Source organism: Loxodonta africana, chromosome 6 (genome assembly GCF_030014295.1).
Source record: "Loxodonta africana isolate mLoxAfr1 chromosome 6, mLoxAfr1.hap2, whole genome shotgun sequence".
Lineage (NCBI taxonomy): Eukaryota > Metazoa > Chordata > Mammalia > Proboscidea > Elephantidae > Loxodonta > Loxodonta africana.
Genome location: NC_087347.1, coordinates 44,969,394 through 44,984,894, shown reverse-complemented (window position 1 = coordinate 44,984,894; position 15,501 = coordinate 44,969,394). Strand labels below are relative to the sequence as shown.

General features: G+C 41.3%; 1 protein-coding gene across 12 annotated transcripts in view; it reads left to right on the top strand.

Annotated features, from left to right (window-relative positions):
- The window catches only part of CFLAR (CASP8 and FADD like apoptosis regulator), a 44,554-nt gene that overhangs the window by 19,707 nt on the left and 9,346 nt on the right, over positions 1 to 15,501 (top strand). For 6 of the 12 annotated variants that reach the window (XM_003406138.4, XM_064286825.1, XM_010602507.3 and 3 more), the window contains 4 exons: positions 116 to 204; positions 5,557 to 5,614; positions 8,523 to 8,572; positions 9,286 to 9,367. In XM_003406138.4, the coding sequence (XP_003406186.2) occupies positions 116 to 204; positions 5,557 to 5,614; positions 8,523 to 8,572; positions 9,286 to 9,367 (279 nt within the window). The other 6 variants (XM_010602514.3, XM_023542432.2, XM_064286828.1 and 3 more) reach the window with 6 other exon arrangements.

Genomic DNA, 15,501 nt, shown 5'->3' with positions numbered 1-15,501 from the left:
GTCTTTTCAGTATGATTGTTTCTGAAAAGTGGTTGACCTTGGACTGAGCCATTGTTGAAGATTCATTTGAAAATAATTTGTAAATCTTAACTCAGTATGCCTCTTCTGCCTACAGCTCAAGGAGCAGCAGGAACAAAATATGTAAATGCTCTCCAGGCATCTCTCCCAAACTTGAGTCTCAAGGAACCTACATATAACTTAGGGGTGAGTCTGGAGCAACTGTATAGAATTGCAGCATGAAAAGGTTTCAGAGCTTTACTAAAAATATACATATTCTAAAAGAATGTACTTCATTTAGTATCTGAAAAAATTATAATACAAACGTGCCATTGTTTTTAAATATATGTGTAATTTCTTGTGATTACAAAGCTAATACATATTCATTGAGCTAATCTGGAAAATAAATCACCCATAATCTCACTACTCAAAGACAACCACTGTTAATATTTTGGTGTATTTTCTTCTAGTCTCTGTCGTATGTGTATTTACATGTGTGTCTACATGTACAGTTGAATATTTTTTTCATTGTTCAATTTTTCCTGTCAAAATTTAACTTTTTAAAAGTAGGACATGGCCGTGGACAAAAAAGTTCAAAATGTACTCAAAGGGCTTTTTTTTTTTTTAATTAACTTTTATTGAGCTTCAAGTGAACGTTTACAAATCAAGTCAGTCTGTCACATATAAGTTAATATACATCTTACTCCTTACTCCCACTTGCTCTCCCCCTAATGAGTCAGCCCTTCCAGTCTCTCCTTTCGTGAAAACTTTGGCAGCCTCCAACTCTCTCTATCCTCCCATCCCCCCTCCAGACAGGAGATGCCAACACAGTCTCAAGTGTCCACCTGATATTATTAGCTCACTCTTCATCAGCTTCTCTCTCCCACCCACTGTCCAGTCCGTTTCATGTCTGATGAATTGTCTTCGGGGATGGTTCCCGTCCTGTGCCAACAGAAGGTTTGGGGACCGTGACCGCCAGGATTCCTCTAGTCACATCCAGACCATTAAGTATGGTCTTTTTATGAGAATTTGGGGTCTGCATCCCACTTATCTCCTGCTCCCTCAGGGGTTCTCTATTGTGCTCCCTGTCAGGGCAGTCATCGATTTCAAAGGGCTTTTAAAAGTATGTGTTCCTCCTGCCGCTATAATGGTGACACCAGATCCTTTCCCAGAGATAGGTCTTGTTAACCAGTTTCTTCTGTAACCGTCCAGAGATAGTCTATGCTCATAATATCATTTTTGTTTTTTCCTTTTGTGCAACTGGTAGCACACTATGCCCACTGTCCCAATCAGGTTTCTTGGAAACTGTTCACATAATTCATGTGCAGCTGTCTCTATTTAATTATTATTTTAATAATTGTACATGGTTCCATTTTCTAGATGTATCATGGTGTGTTTAACCCTTTCTTTGCTGATGTGTATTTAGATTGTTTCCAATCTTTTGTTACTACAAACAATGCTACAATAAATATCTTTGTACTTAATGCTCTGTGCTTTGTTTTTTTACTGAGCTTATTTTAATGATTTCAGCAAAAGTTTTTTTTGTGATTGAGTGATGAAAGATTTCTTTCTGGTTTATAAACATATATATCACATAGTTACTTTTGCTGGTTACGTTAGCCATAGATAGTACAAGGTATCATTAGAATTATTCTTTTATTAACCTTTTGTCTTGAGAAGATAAGTATTAACATAACCTTATCCTTGTATAAAGGTATGTGGAATCTGTAATGCAGACTTAGACCAGAGTGCAATTTCATGGTTAAATTATAAACACTTCGATAAAAGTGTGTGATGAAAACATTAACTACCCTTGTAGTATAAGTGGTTTCTTGGAGAATGTAAGCTGCAAGAGACACCTGTGAGCAATAGAATTTCAGAGCAGAAATGGATGTTATGGGTTATATTGTCCAACTTTCTTATTTAACATGTAAGGAAACTTAGGCCTAAAGAGCATTAAGTGATTGTTCACCTCTAATTACTGGCAGAGCTGGGCCTGGTCCATGCTCCTTCCACTATACCATGATATATTTAATAAACTACGTATTGGTCACATTGTTACTTTGGTATATCTTCATTTTTTAAGAATCAAATCATGAACAAGATAGATTTTGGATTCAGATCAGATTTTCTGTGCTTTCTCTACTATTGTCTGTCTAATATAAGTTATACTGTTATTCTTAGTTAAAAGCCTGCCATGCTGTTGTCTATTTTGTAAATGAAGATAAACCTGTATACTGCCTAAGTAGTCTATTTGGAACCCATGTGCTCTGTGTATAATTTTCTGTTTAATTTGCCTATATTTAATCTGTGACCTTGATCATTCATTCATTTAGTAGGCAGGCACTATGTATGGTACGTGAATTGTGAGTTTCTCACAAGATTTAGGAGCTGAATACCTGAGTGTTAGCTCATACAAGGCTATAAAAATGCTTTCAAAATTACAGTAGCATTAAATGACATATGATTCCAACATGGATTGAATTATTTTCCCTCAAACGTGTGTATCAACTTGGATAGGACATGATTCCCAGTATTCTGTGGTTGTCCTTCATTCTGCGATTGTAACTTTATGTTCAAGAGGATTAGGGTGGGATTGTAACACCTTTACCAGGTCATATCCCTGATCCAGTGTAAAGGTATTTTCCCTGGGGTATGGCCTGCACCACCTTTTATCTCTCAAGAAAGGGAGGCAAGTGGAGAGTTGGGTACCTCATACCACTAAGAAAGCAGAGCTGGGAGCAGAGTGCATCCTTTGGACCTGGGGTCCCTGTGCAGAGAAGCTCCTAGTCCGGGGGAAGATTGATAAGAAGGCCGACAGAGAGAGAAAGTCTTCCCTGAAGCTGATGCCCTGAGTTTGGACTTTCAGCCTACTTTACTGTGAGAGAGTAAACTTTGTTAAAGCCGTCCACTTATGGTATTTCTGTTATAGCAGCACTAGATGACTAAGACAGAATTTGGCACTGAGAGAGTAGGGCGCGGCTCTAATAGATACCCAAAATGTGGAAGCAGCAGCAGCAGAGAACTTGCAGTGGCAGAGAAGCAGCAGCAGCAGAGCCAGGAGACCAGCGCCAGACAGCACTGAAGCCAACCCATAGAATGAGAGAGCTGAGCGCCTGTGTGCAGAAGGCTTCTTGGCGGAGTTTGGTGCCTCCTGGGAGGAGTGGAGCTAGGCTCGCCGACCCACGGAGCAAGAGAGTTGAGTGCCTTTTTGCAAGAGGCTTTCTGGTGGAGTGGGGTGCCTGCAGGCACTTATCGGTGGAGCTACAGAGCTTTGGAACTCTTGCCCGAACAGGGCAGTTGCGGGTGTGAGGCCCAACGGCTGAGAGGCCACAAGAAGCAGAAGCTGATGAGACAAGGAACACAAGAAGCTAAGCTGCCTCAGTCTCAAAAGGTATGGATGGCCAGGATCTCTGGGGTTTCAAAGGGTGGAGCCATGGCATCTAGTGTTTCTAAGGGTGGAGTCCCCACTCAGATGGACTAGGAGAACAGTGTGCCGAAAGCTGAGGGCGCAGAGTTGCTGTCTCAGTGGGCCTGGAAGGCAGAGCTGAAGCTCAGGGCCGAGGAGCCTTTACTCAGAATCCAGAGGGTATGGCCAATACCTAGAATCCGGAGGGCAGGGCCATTGTGTAAATGGTCCCAGAGAACAGAGGGTTGTTTTCAAGCCTTCAGGGCTAATATAAAGTGTTCTGCTCACTTGCTTGATGCCTGTTATCCCTTCTTTTCCTCCAGTTTTTCCCATTTGTAATTGAAATGTCTAGCTTTTGCCTGTTCTGCCGTTATACCTTTGGAAGCAGATAACTTGTATCCTGGATTTCACAGATGAAGAGGAATTTTTGGATTTTGGACTTGGAGTTAAGACTTTTGCTATATGATGGAATGAATATGTTATATTGCAAGGATGTGATTTCCTTGGGGGGCAAAAGGGTAGAATGTCATGGATTGAATTATGTCTTCCAAAAAACATGTGTATCAACTTGTTTAGGACACGATTCCTAGTAGTCTGTCATTTGTTGCCCTCCATTTTGTGATTATAATTTTATGTCAAAGAGGATTAGGGTGGAATTGTAACACCCTTACCAAGTCACATGCCTGATCCAATGTAAAGGGAGTTTCCCTGGGGTGTGGCCTGTACCACCTTTTATCTCCTAAGAGATAAAAGGAAAGGGAAGCAAGCAGAGAGTGGGGGATCTCATACCACCAAGAAAGCAGTGCTGGGAGCAGAGCGTGTCCTTTGGACCTGGGGTCCCTGCGCAGAGAAGCTTCTATTCTGGGGGAAGATTGATGACAAGGCTGACAGAGAGAGAAAGCCTTCCTGTGAAGCTGACGTCCTGAGTTTGGACTTGTAGCCTACTTTACTGTGAGAGAATAAACTTCTCTTTGTTAAAGCTATCCACTTGTGGTATTTCTGTTATAGCAGCACTAGATGACTAAGACAATACTGTAAAGTGAAAAATTTGCGTGACTCTGCAATATAATGCTTTTTAAATCTACCTTCGATTTGATCTTACTCTCTTTAATAATATGTGAAAGTGAAATATGTCCTTGTGGGGAACCAAGTTCTCTCTATAGTGATTGGCCTCTGGCCAAGTGAGTGATTATTAGTGACAAAAGCAATTTACATGTTTTTCTGTAATTTAGACACACAAATTTAGCAAGTCACAGCTTTACAAATAGTGTACTTTTTTTTCTTTTGGCTAGGGTAGCTTCAGAGGAGAACTGTCATTTGAAAGCTGAGTGTATCAGATGGTTGACAGTATATGCTATGTGTACCTTACAAAGGACCTGTCATCTGAAAAGAGAAAGGGTCTGTTTCAATCTTTCATTTTCTGATTAATCCCACTCTAACCCTCAGAAGTGGTACCTGATTATCAAGCATCAAGCCCCTGTGTGGCTTATGTATGCTTAACTAGGCAATTTACAGAAAAACAGTAACTGGGCATTGATTAAGCACTTTTGGTGTACTAGGCACTGTGCTAGGTGCTTTGTGTACATTCAGTCTTCACAATAAATCTATAAGATAGATGATATTATGCTCATTTTGGCGGTGAAGAAATAGACATAGAGAGGTAGATAACTTGCTCAAGATTATGTCACTAGTAAGTGGCAGGGTCAAGATGCATAGCCAGGTTTGTATGGGTGAGAACTCCCACTCTTAACGATTCTCTTCTTTGCCTCAGTGTTAAAAGGAGCAGGCTGACTATCAATCTCACGTTCTAAGAGCCTGTTCTAACTTGGAGCTATTATAGCATCTATACTATACCATAGAATCTGATTTTATTGAGCTGTTTGAAACATTGTGATATGCTGGTTTAACATATTTATACTTTCATTGTCTTTTTACTTTTTAAAAAAAGAGTCGCCTTGCCCTTTGGCTACATAAAATGGGATTTATGGAGTTAATGGCTCTTGCTAGTACTCAGATAATTTAACTGTGAATGTGATATTTTGATTTTTTTTTTCTGGGTAAGAAGCCTATTGAGGTATTTAAAGAGGTGTTATAGAGTGTGCCTCTGAAAAAACAAACAGGGAGTGTGACCTTGTTGTTTTTATTTGAAGCTACAGAATGGAAGAAATAAAGAACAAAGAATGGTTGCAGGACAACTTGGCATTCAAAGTAAGTCTAACTTTCTTCATATTCATTCTTTATAAATGCTTGATGATTTAAGTACAAAATGTTGCATTTTTAGAGTTTCCATTTCCTTTACCTGCATATTTTAAATGTTGCCATATCTTTACATATTCTAATTAAACTCTTAAAAAGCAGATAAACTCAAAATTATTCGTTGACACTTCTAGTTATCTATTGAATAAGCTTGTTTAAATTTAAACACGGCCTTACTCCATCAGCTCTAAGATCAGGCCATAAACATTCACCAAATATCTAGTAGCAAGAAGAAGAAAGGTTAATAGGCTCTTGTTTCATAGCCCACTTAATACATCTGGATACTCTACAGGTGACATGCCCTCACTCCCCCCCCCCCAAAAAAGAAAGAATACAATAAAAACTAGCTATTTCTGTCCGTATGATCTCTTTCCTCTCTCAAAACGTCAGCACTTTACCCCATAATGTTTTCTTAAAGCCTGTTTCTTTTGCTTGTCTTGGGTCCTCTCTTCGAAGTGAGGGCAGAGACTCAGTCTATACCACAGGGCAGATGATTTGGGCTTCAGAACTCCAGGAAGCAAGAATCAATAGGCAGGTCAGGAGGGCTTCAGTTTGATGAGAGGTTTGGGATTTGTCCTGTGTGCTGTGGGGGATCACAAACAGGGCAGTGTTCCAATGAGAGCCTTCTCCCAGTAACAAGTCCCTTGCCAGTATCTTAGGACTCAGCCTCCATATTGTCTGTGTGTACCTGGAGACAGAGAAGCATTTTGCCCACATTAGCCAGATGGCACAGCTTGTGCCTGCCACTCCCTACCTAATAATCTGCTCTCCAGTAAAAGCTGTTCAGAAGTGAATTAATTCCTGAAGTGTCAACATGTTTCTTAAAACACTGGTGAGGTAGTGAGAATCAGCATTCTGAGAGCTGTTTGAAGGGCAAATAGAAGACCTGGTAGGTCTGGATCGGAATTAAAAGCACAGCCGATGTTTTCTATTACACTCCCTGATGGCAGCTTTTATTTGATCATAATTATATAGGTGAGGTGAGTGAGGCTGCCAACACTGCCTGGTAATCTGTTAGGAGTGCTAGTTACCTGCTTTTACCTGGGCTTGGTTTATTTACTAATAAAAGAAAAAGCATTCTGAAAACTTGGCCTTTATCTAATAGTTGTTTAAAACGATCAAAGCAAGTATTCATATTTATTTGGTCTTCCAAATAGATTTCAACTGAATGATGATGGTGATGATACCTACAGTTCATTAAGCTCTTGTTAAGTGCCTTAAACTGAACTAGGCATATTACATAGATTATTCGGTGTTTTTTCTTTTTTGTTATATAAAAATACATGATTGCTAAAATATATACAGAAAAGTGAAATTTCCTCTTAATTCCAATAATAGCCACTATTAATGTTCAATTTATATACCTCTGAGTTCTTACATTTTAAAAAATATGTATGTAAGTTTACACGTACAAATATATGTTCTTAAGTACCTGGGGTCAGTACTACACGTATTACTTAATAACCTTTTTTTTTTTTTCCACTTACTATATCCTGCATATCCTTTCATGTGAAATACATGAAATTCTCCCTTATCCTTTCACCATGATTGGGTATTCCATTATATGCACCATAATTTATTTAACCAGTTTCATGTCGGTGGACTTTTAGGTTCTTTCTAGTTTGGGGCCGATATAACAGCCATTCAGTAAACATCCTTGACATATATTTTTGCATACTTGCTCTATTCTTTCCTTCAAATAAACTTCTTAAAATGGAATGATGACTCAAAGGGTATTGCCAGCTGCCCTTTAAAAATACTGTTTCAACTTATACTGCATTAGCATTTGAAAGAGCTCATTTCCCCAAAACCTTACCAGTACTTGCATTTTCTTTGCTGGTCTTTAAACATTACTTCTCATTCTTGCAACGGTCTTGTAAGGTAGAGTTTAGGATGTTCATCTTAAAGATGAAAATTTGAGACTTAAGGAAGTAAGTTACCTAAGATCACAGCGCTGGTCAGTGATGGTGCTAGGGTTTAAGCCAGCCCTTTATGGCTTCAAAACTGGTGATACTTCCGTCTCACCTCATTTTTATCTGATGAAATTTGCTTTCAGCTCTTCTACATTTGCCAGGCTCACTGTTCCCTATCTTTCCATTGCCATTTTATTTTATGATCTTGCAATATCACTGACTAAGCAAACATGGCCTATAAATAGCAAATACATGTAAACTTTCTCTTCTCTGCGATCTCTAAGACTGTTGCCTTTAAGCATTATACACAGTTTCAGCACATAAGAAAGCCGTTGATACTGTGGGGTGGTGAAGTTAGTGGTTAAGAGCCACGGCTGCTAACCAAAGAGTTGGCAGTTCGAATCTATCAGCCACTTCTTGGAAACCCTATGGGGCAGTTCTACTCTGTCCTACAGTGTTGCTATGAGTCGGAATCAACCTGGTGGCAACAGGTTAGAAGTTATTAGATCCTTCCCATCAGGTTAAAGACTCATCAGTTGCCTGGCATTTATCCTAGAGAAGGTGAGAGAGAGGCTTCTTCTCATTTGCTATTTAAACAGTTTTTCTATATAACCCCTTTTTAGCATAAACCAAACCCAACCCATTGCCGTTGAGTTGATTCCGACTCATAGGGACCCTATAGGACAGAGTAGAGCTACCCCATAGGTTTCCAAGGAGTGGCTGGTGGATTTGAACTTCAGACCTTTTGGTTAGCAGCCCTAGCTCTTAACCACTGTGCCATGTTTTCTTATCAGTTAAGTTCTTCAGTGTGAGTATAGCTAGGAAAAGAAGAGTTAGTGGAAGAAAATAGGGGATGAGAACAGTTTGTGATATAAAGAAATTCAGCCAGCAGAGAGGGGGCTTAGTTTTCCTTCAGCTTTGTGAATGATTTGTCTCTCTTCTCCCAGGAGAACGAGTGAAGACGTCCGTTCAGGAATCAGGAGTGTTTTTGTCTCAGGTACAGAATGGTCTGATTTGTATTTGTACGTACACTATCTGCTGAGTACACTGACTTTTTAAAAATATCTGTCCATTAAGAATTCTTTGTTAGAACAATAGAATGCTGAGTGTTGTTCTTCTGAGAATGCTTTTACAGGGGAACCATGGATATCACAGAGAAAAGTGTTGAAGTGGATTCCATTAGTGAATTTTGGAGTGCAGGGAAATTCCAGTGTTGCACTTTGTCTCTCAGCTGAGTGATTGCTGAGCGTATAAGTAGGCAGTGACACTGAATCTTGATTTTTTCTGGAGTTTGCTTAGGCTGATAATTCTCCATAAGAAGAGGCTATAGAAGGCCTCTTTTTGTACTGGTTTTAGAAAGATATCACTTGTGTAACTTCTTGACGTCAGGTTACATATGACCTATCTTTTCTCTCCATTTCAAGTTTTCTATTCTGTAAAGCCAAGACATGTGGAAAGAGACTGCAATTTTCATTAAACTTAAACTGATCATAAAATAGCTTGTGTGTCTAAAGTACACCACTCTAAAAAGGAAAAATGTTATACTAATGGGAAATGTCAGCCGTGATGACTTCAGGCTGTGTTTATTGAGCGACTGTCCTGCCAAAGGGATGTTTAAGGATATCCAAAAGAAGAGATGGTATGTGGGTGGGACCTTCCCGGAACAGAGCAGTATCCAGAGTCTTTAACACCCTCTGCTTTCCTTTCCAGCACATTCCTGAAGAAAGATACAGGATGCAGAGCAAGCCCCTAGGAATCTGCTTGATAATCGATTGCATTGGCAATGACATAGGTAGGTGTAGATGCAGGTTAACTGATGCCACCACAGTGAGTTCATGGCTTAGGCAGGCTCTGTCATTCAGAGTGATCAACACTAGCTGCTGTTAACAAACCACTACAAAAATCTGTGGATCAATGCAACAAAGGTTGTTTCCCACTCATGTCGCAGTGTAGTGTGGATTGGGTAGAGAGAGTTTTGTTCCGTGATCTTTCAGTGGCTCCATCATCTTTGGAGGCTTGGAGTCTTCTGCAGGATTCTCTGTATCTGATTGGTGGATGAAGGAAGAACAAGAGTACCTGGAGGATCTCACAAGAGATTTAGGGTCCGGACCTGAAAGTAATCATGATTTTACCCACATTCCATTGGTCAGAACTCATTCATGTGGCCCCATCTAACTGCAGGGGAAGTGAGAGAATTAGTCTACCTGTGTATTAGGAGGAAAAGAAATAGGCATTGGTGAACCCATAGCATTGTCTCTGCCACAGAGGCTTAGTTTATGAAAATTATTGAGCTTTGGTCTTGCCTTTCCATCCTGGATACTGCAGCAAGGAGAAGCCCTGGGTATCAGAGGGGGGTGGAAGACTTTCTGGCTGTACGTATTGTCCGATGCCCCATCATTTCACCTAGATGAACTATGAAAGCTTTCCTGAGGATCACTGCAAATATGATAAATGTGTGTTCACTTAGAGAGCCTTGGGTATTGTCTGAGGAATGTATCAAGTAGTTTTGCCACCCTTTACTTTGTTGTTGGCCTGGGTCTGTTCTGTCCTCTTGTGTATGGCTATTGTTTAGTCCTGAATTGATTCTTTTGTTCAGTTGCTGTTGGACGTCTGACTCAAACTGAATCACTGGTGATGCATCCAAAGAGAATGAAAACAACCTAGAGAAGTGTGATAACATTATGTTTAATAATTTATCTCTTCCTTGAGAAGATTGATCATTATTATTTCTAGCAGTTTGCCAACTTCTTAACATTTTTCTAGAATGAGTCAGGCTATCTTTTAGGGTCATTTAAATGTTACCAACAAGGAACTCTGGTGGCACAGTGATTAAGCACTTGGCTGCTACCCAAAAGGTTGGTGGTTCAAACTCACCAGCTGATCTGAGGAAGAAAGATGTGGCAGTCTGCTCCTGTAAAGATTACAGCCTTGGAAACCCTATGGGGCAGTTCTACTTTGTCCTGTGGGTTGCTATGACTCGGAATTGACTTGATGGCAGTGGGTTTGGTTTGGGCAAATATCATCATGGGGAGTTTTATGGGAAGAGAATCTAAGAGAAAATCAAATTAGCAAATATTAGGCTGGATTTCCCAGGATTTCAGATATGATCCTATTTTCTCATGCCCTGTTTTTGGTTGGATGTGAGAAATGCTGTCTCCTCAGCTACAGATAGGTGTTCTTTCTTTTTTAGTCATTGATACCCATATGAGAATGAGAAAATATTTTCTTAATGAGTCACTTCTGTTTTAAAACAGGTTATGTAACTGTCCTCCATTTTCTTTTGTTATCAGTTCTGTTTTATTCATCAGCAGGAAATTTCTTAATTGTACATGGAACTGGGTGTATCTTTTGTATTAGAAGAATCATGACGGTAAAGCCATGATCTTCTGTGAATTGGCAAACCAAGTTATTTGTGGCTAAAATTCAGTGTCTGTGCTTGTTTTCCTTGTTGGGTTGTGGGCCTCTTGTAGGCGAGGACTGAACGCGTATTTGTGTTTTTCTGCAATTATAGCAATGTGATCAGAGTTGGGCCCTGAAATATAACTGTAGGGCTTGAATTATGGTTGTGCCTTGTCCTAACTTGTTATCTTGGGCAACTTATCTAGCCTGTGACTCAGTTTCTCTTCTGTAAAATGGGTTAATAACAGGACCTACCTTATAAGGTCATACAATACAACTTCATATCTGTAAAAGGCTTAGGACAGCACCTGGCACATTTTAAGTATTCACTAAATGTCAGCCAGTATTATTATTCTTTCTTTTTTTTTGTTTACTTTTAGTTGTGAACTACTAACTGAAAACTTACCACAGCTTCGTGCTTGGTACATGGAATCTAATCCCAGACAAGTGAGGGATCAGAGAACTTAGAGCCTGGGACCTGGGCTGGGTTCTGGGGTGTCCCCACAGGCTGTGGTACACTGGATGAAGGCGACAACCTGAGAGGGCTAACTTCTTGGGGAGATACCCAGGTGGATAGCTGGGAAGACCACTCTAACTGGCCATCAATATGAATGGGTTTGGCAGAGAAGGAGAATCTGAGTACAAAAGCTGGGGCGTGGGAGAGCAGACCAGACTTGATAGGAGAGTTTGAAGGGGAAGGTAGAATTGGAGGTGGAGCCTGAGACACCGTGCCTTTGGTCTGAGGTCTCAGCAGATACTGGCCTCAGGTGTGTTCATATATCGTACAGTGGCTGCTGATGAGTATGCATGTGGATCACAAGAATCAGAACGGTGTGTGTGAGGAGCAGGTCCTTCCCAGTCATGTATAATCCTTTCAAGTTCAATATCTCGAAGGTGGAGTGCTGGATAAAAGTGGGTCTGGGCTACTAGAGGGTACCCCTGAATGCTTGTCACTGCCTGTCCACTGAGAGTCAGGGCTCTCTTGACTCAAGCTCTCCCTGCCTCTGGAAACAACACGAGTAACTGGTATCAAGGCCACTTATAAAAAACCCCAGGCTCAGGTGGCCATTCAACAGATAAAAGACAGCAGCGTCCACTTTTACTCCCACTGTGCTGCAACTTTCATCAGTTGAAGGGTCCTCAATGCACTTGACAGCCCTCCTGAGACTCAGAGAAGCAGAAGAGAATAAGAAGTGGAGAGACATGGTCTCCCTTTCTCACACCATCCCTCTAGGCCTCCAGCTTCTCATTTTTCCATTTCCTTCCTGGCAGTGGGACTCGGGGCCTGGAATCCTGCCTTGGTGGACCCTTGTCTTTCTGAATAGGACTCTTCACTCCCATCTCTTAGAGTGATTATGCAGTTTGCTCTGTCTCTTCCCTAATGAACTTTGTCATCTAGTTAGTACTGAACATTTGGGAGGAGTGTATGAGTCAGGTAATAAACAAGCAAACAAACAAGATAATTGCTAGCTGGAATAAGGTCTCTGAAACTGTAAAAATGGGGTGGCTGAGGTGTCTGACCTCCTCTAACTTCACAAGGGAGGAAGGAGAATCAAGATCAACAGCCCAAGGTTGATTCCTGTGAGGCAGAGGTCAAACATACGTCCTTTTTCCAACCTTTTTACCAATTCTGACACCAACTGTCCCTCCCATGGCACTCCTTTTCAGGTGGGTTCAATAATTCACTGCAATGGCCACGCAGAACTCACAGACCATACTCATCATTATGGGGTTTATTATGGAAGTCACAGGTTAAAATTCAGGTTCAGGAACGCTCAGGATACAGTTCTTCCATCAGGACAGCCTCCTCGCAGCTGCACCTGCAGGCACACTTTTCTGGCCCCTCGGCCTCTGGCCCCTCAGCCCAGCCTCTGCCCTGCTGGGGCAAGTGTTACAGAGCTCTTTTAGCTCTGCCAGTAAGTGCCTGGAGGCTCCCGACTCCACCAGTAAGCCTTCTGCCTGAAGGTGCTCAGTTTTCTTGCTCTTGGGCCAGAAAGCCCACCATAGCTGTCTCATGCCAGTCTTCTACTTTTGCTATCTCACACTGCTATCTCTTGCTGTCTTCTGTGTTAGAGCTCTGTCTCTCTGTCTCCTGGATCTAGGAAGTTCTCAGTGCAGGGACTCCAGGTCCAAAGGACACACTCTACTCCTGGCTCTTCTTTCTTGGTGGAGGTGAGATCTCCCTCCCCTCTGGGATGGTTCCTTTTAAGGCTAGTGGGATGGCAAAACTCACCAATCCCTTCATTAGGTTTTGCACTGTCCCACTCCCGCAAGGATGCCATGCACCTTATTTACATTATTAGCAAGCTTTCTAATACCCTTGGTGGGCAACAAGCACTTTATTTGCATAATCCCACCCAGTCATTTACGGTCGCTATGAGTCAGAATCAACTCGATGGCACTGGATTTATTTTACCCAGTCATTTGGTGGGAGTTACAAAGACTATGGCTATAAGGGCTATATTAAGTGATTCACTGCACTGCAGAAACTAACAGAGTAATATAAGACTATGCTGGGGGTGGTAGTCGTCAGAGTATAAAATTTATTAGAAGTCTACCACGTGCCAGGTACTTTGCTAATTGCTTTACATGGATTCTCACTTTTTCCTCATAAATAATGCTGTAAGGTAGGTACTGTTATCCTCACTTTCAAGGTAAGGGCATTGAGTCCACTGAACTACTTTTCCTAGCTTCTTTGAAAACTGATAGAGCTACAATTTGGAACCTTGATTCCAAAACCTAAACTTTTTTTTTTTTTATAATTTTTATTGTGCTCTAAGTGAAAGTTTACAAATCAAATCAGTCTGTCACATATAAGCTTATATATACCTTACTCCATACCCCCACTTACTCTCCTCCTAATGAGTCAGCCCGCTCCCTCCTTCTAGTCTCTCTTTTCGTGTTGGTTTTGCCAGTTTCTAACCCTCTCTACCCTCCCATCTCCCCTCCAGACAGGAGATGCCAACACAGTCTCAAGTGTCCACCTGATACAAGTAGCTCACTCTTCATCAGCATCTCTCTCCAACCCATTGTCCAGTCCCTTCCATGTCTGATGAGTTGTCTTTGGGAATGGTTCCTGTCCTGGGCCAACAGAAGGTTTGGGGACCATGACTGCCGGGGTTCTTCTAGTCTCAGTCAGATCATTAAGTCTGGTCTTTTTGTGAGAATTTGGGGTCTGCATCCCACTGTTCTCCTGCTCCCTCAGGAGTTCTCTGTTGTGCTCCCTGTCAGGGCAGTCATCAGTTGTGGCCGGGCACCATCTAGTTCTTCTGGTCTCAGGATGATGTAAGTCTCTGGTTCATGTGGCCCTTTCTGTCTCTTGGGCTCATAGTTATCGTGTGACTTTGGTGATCTTCATTCTCCTTCGATCCAGGTGGACGAAACCTAAGCTTTTAACTATCTTACTATAATGTAAATTTCATGTGGCTGGGGACTTTGTCATCTCTTCTACTATGTTGCTCCAGTACTTGGAAGAGTGCCTGGCACATAACCAAACCAAACCAAACCAGTTGCCATTGAGTCAGTTCTGATTCCCGGCGACCCCATGCGTGTCAGAGTAGAAGTGTGCTTCTTAGGGTTTTCAATGGCTGTGACCTTTTGGAACTGGATCACTAGGTCTTTTTTCCAGGGCACCTCTGGATGGATTCTAACTGCCAACCTTTTAGTTAGTAGCCAAGCATTTAACCGTTTTGCACATAACCCAAAATAGGAGCTCAATAAATATTTGTTGGATGAATGAATGAAGAAACAAATTCTCAACAATGTTTCTTTTGTCTGTAGAATTTAGTAGACTCTCACACCTATCTTCTCCTCCTGTCCTCAAAAAGTTAGACTTTTGTCCCAAGAATATACAAGTCTCTCAAGCATTTATGGGTTTATTCCTTCCTTTATCCAATAAATGTTTATTGAGCACCTACTGTGTGCAAAGCACCACGGTTGGCCTTGTGTGGGAAAGCAAAGATGGAGACAATGCAGTGGAATCTGGTCTCAGAGCCATGTTGTGAACAAAGATAATTATTTTTTGGTGGCTGGCTCTTGAGAATCCTAATAGAAGTTAAACCCCTTCTAGATGCAAACATGGATGCTTAGGAATTTGGGGCTAGGTATCTCAGTTTGGTAGAATTTGAAAATAAGTCCTTGGTGTCAGTAACCTAGGAGAGCTAGGCCTGATGTTTTTGGTGATTGGCCATGCCCTGACAAATCATCAGGTCTTTTGATCTTGTTAGGAATCTAGAAACAAATGTCTTGTAGCACAGACAGATAGACTTGGGTCTTGGCTTGAATCTCTGGCTGTTTTGAGGCTCCCGAGTAAAAGATGGTATTTGTAGATTTTAAGAAGAGGTATTTTCTTCCCCCCTCTTTTTTCTCCCTTGCTCTTTCTGAAAAGCTTGAATATTTTTCTGTAGTTTTTACTGAGGCTAAGACTTGGGTTTTTCTAGCAGACATTACAAATTTACTTTATAAATCTTACCTAAACTCCCCCTTCCAATAGAGTCGTGAAAGCCAGAAGTGGATAGTGGTGCTGAC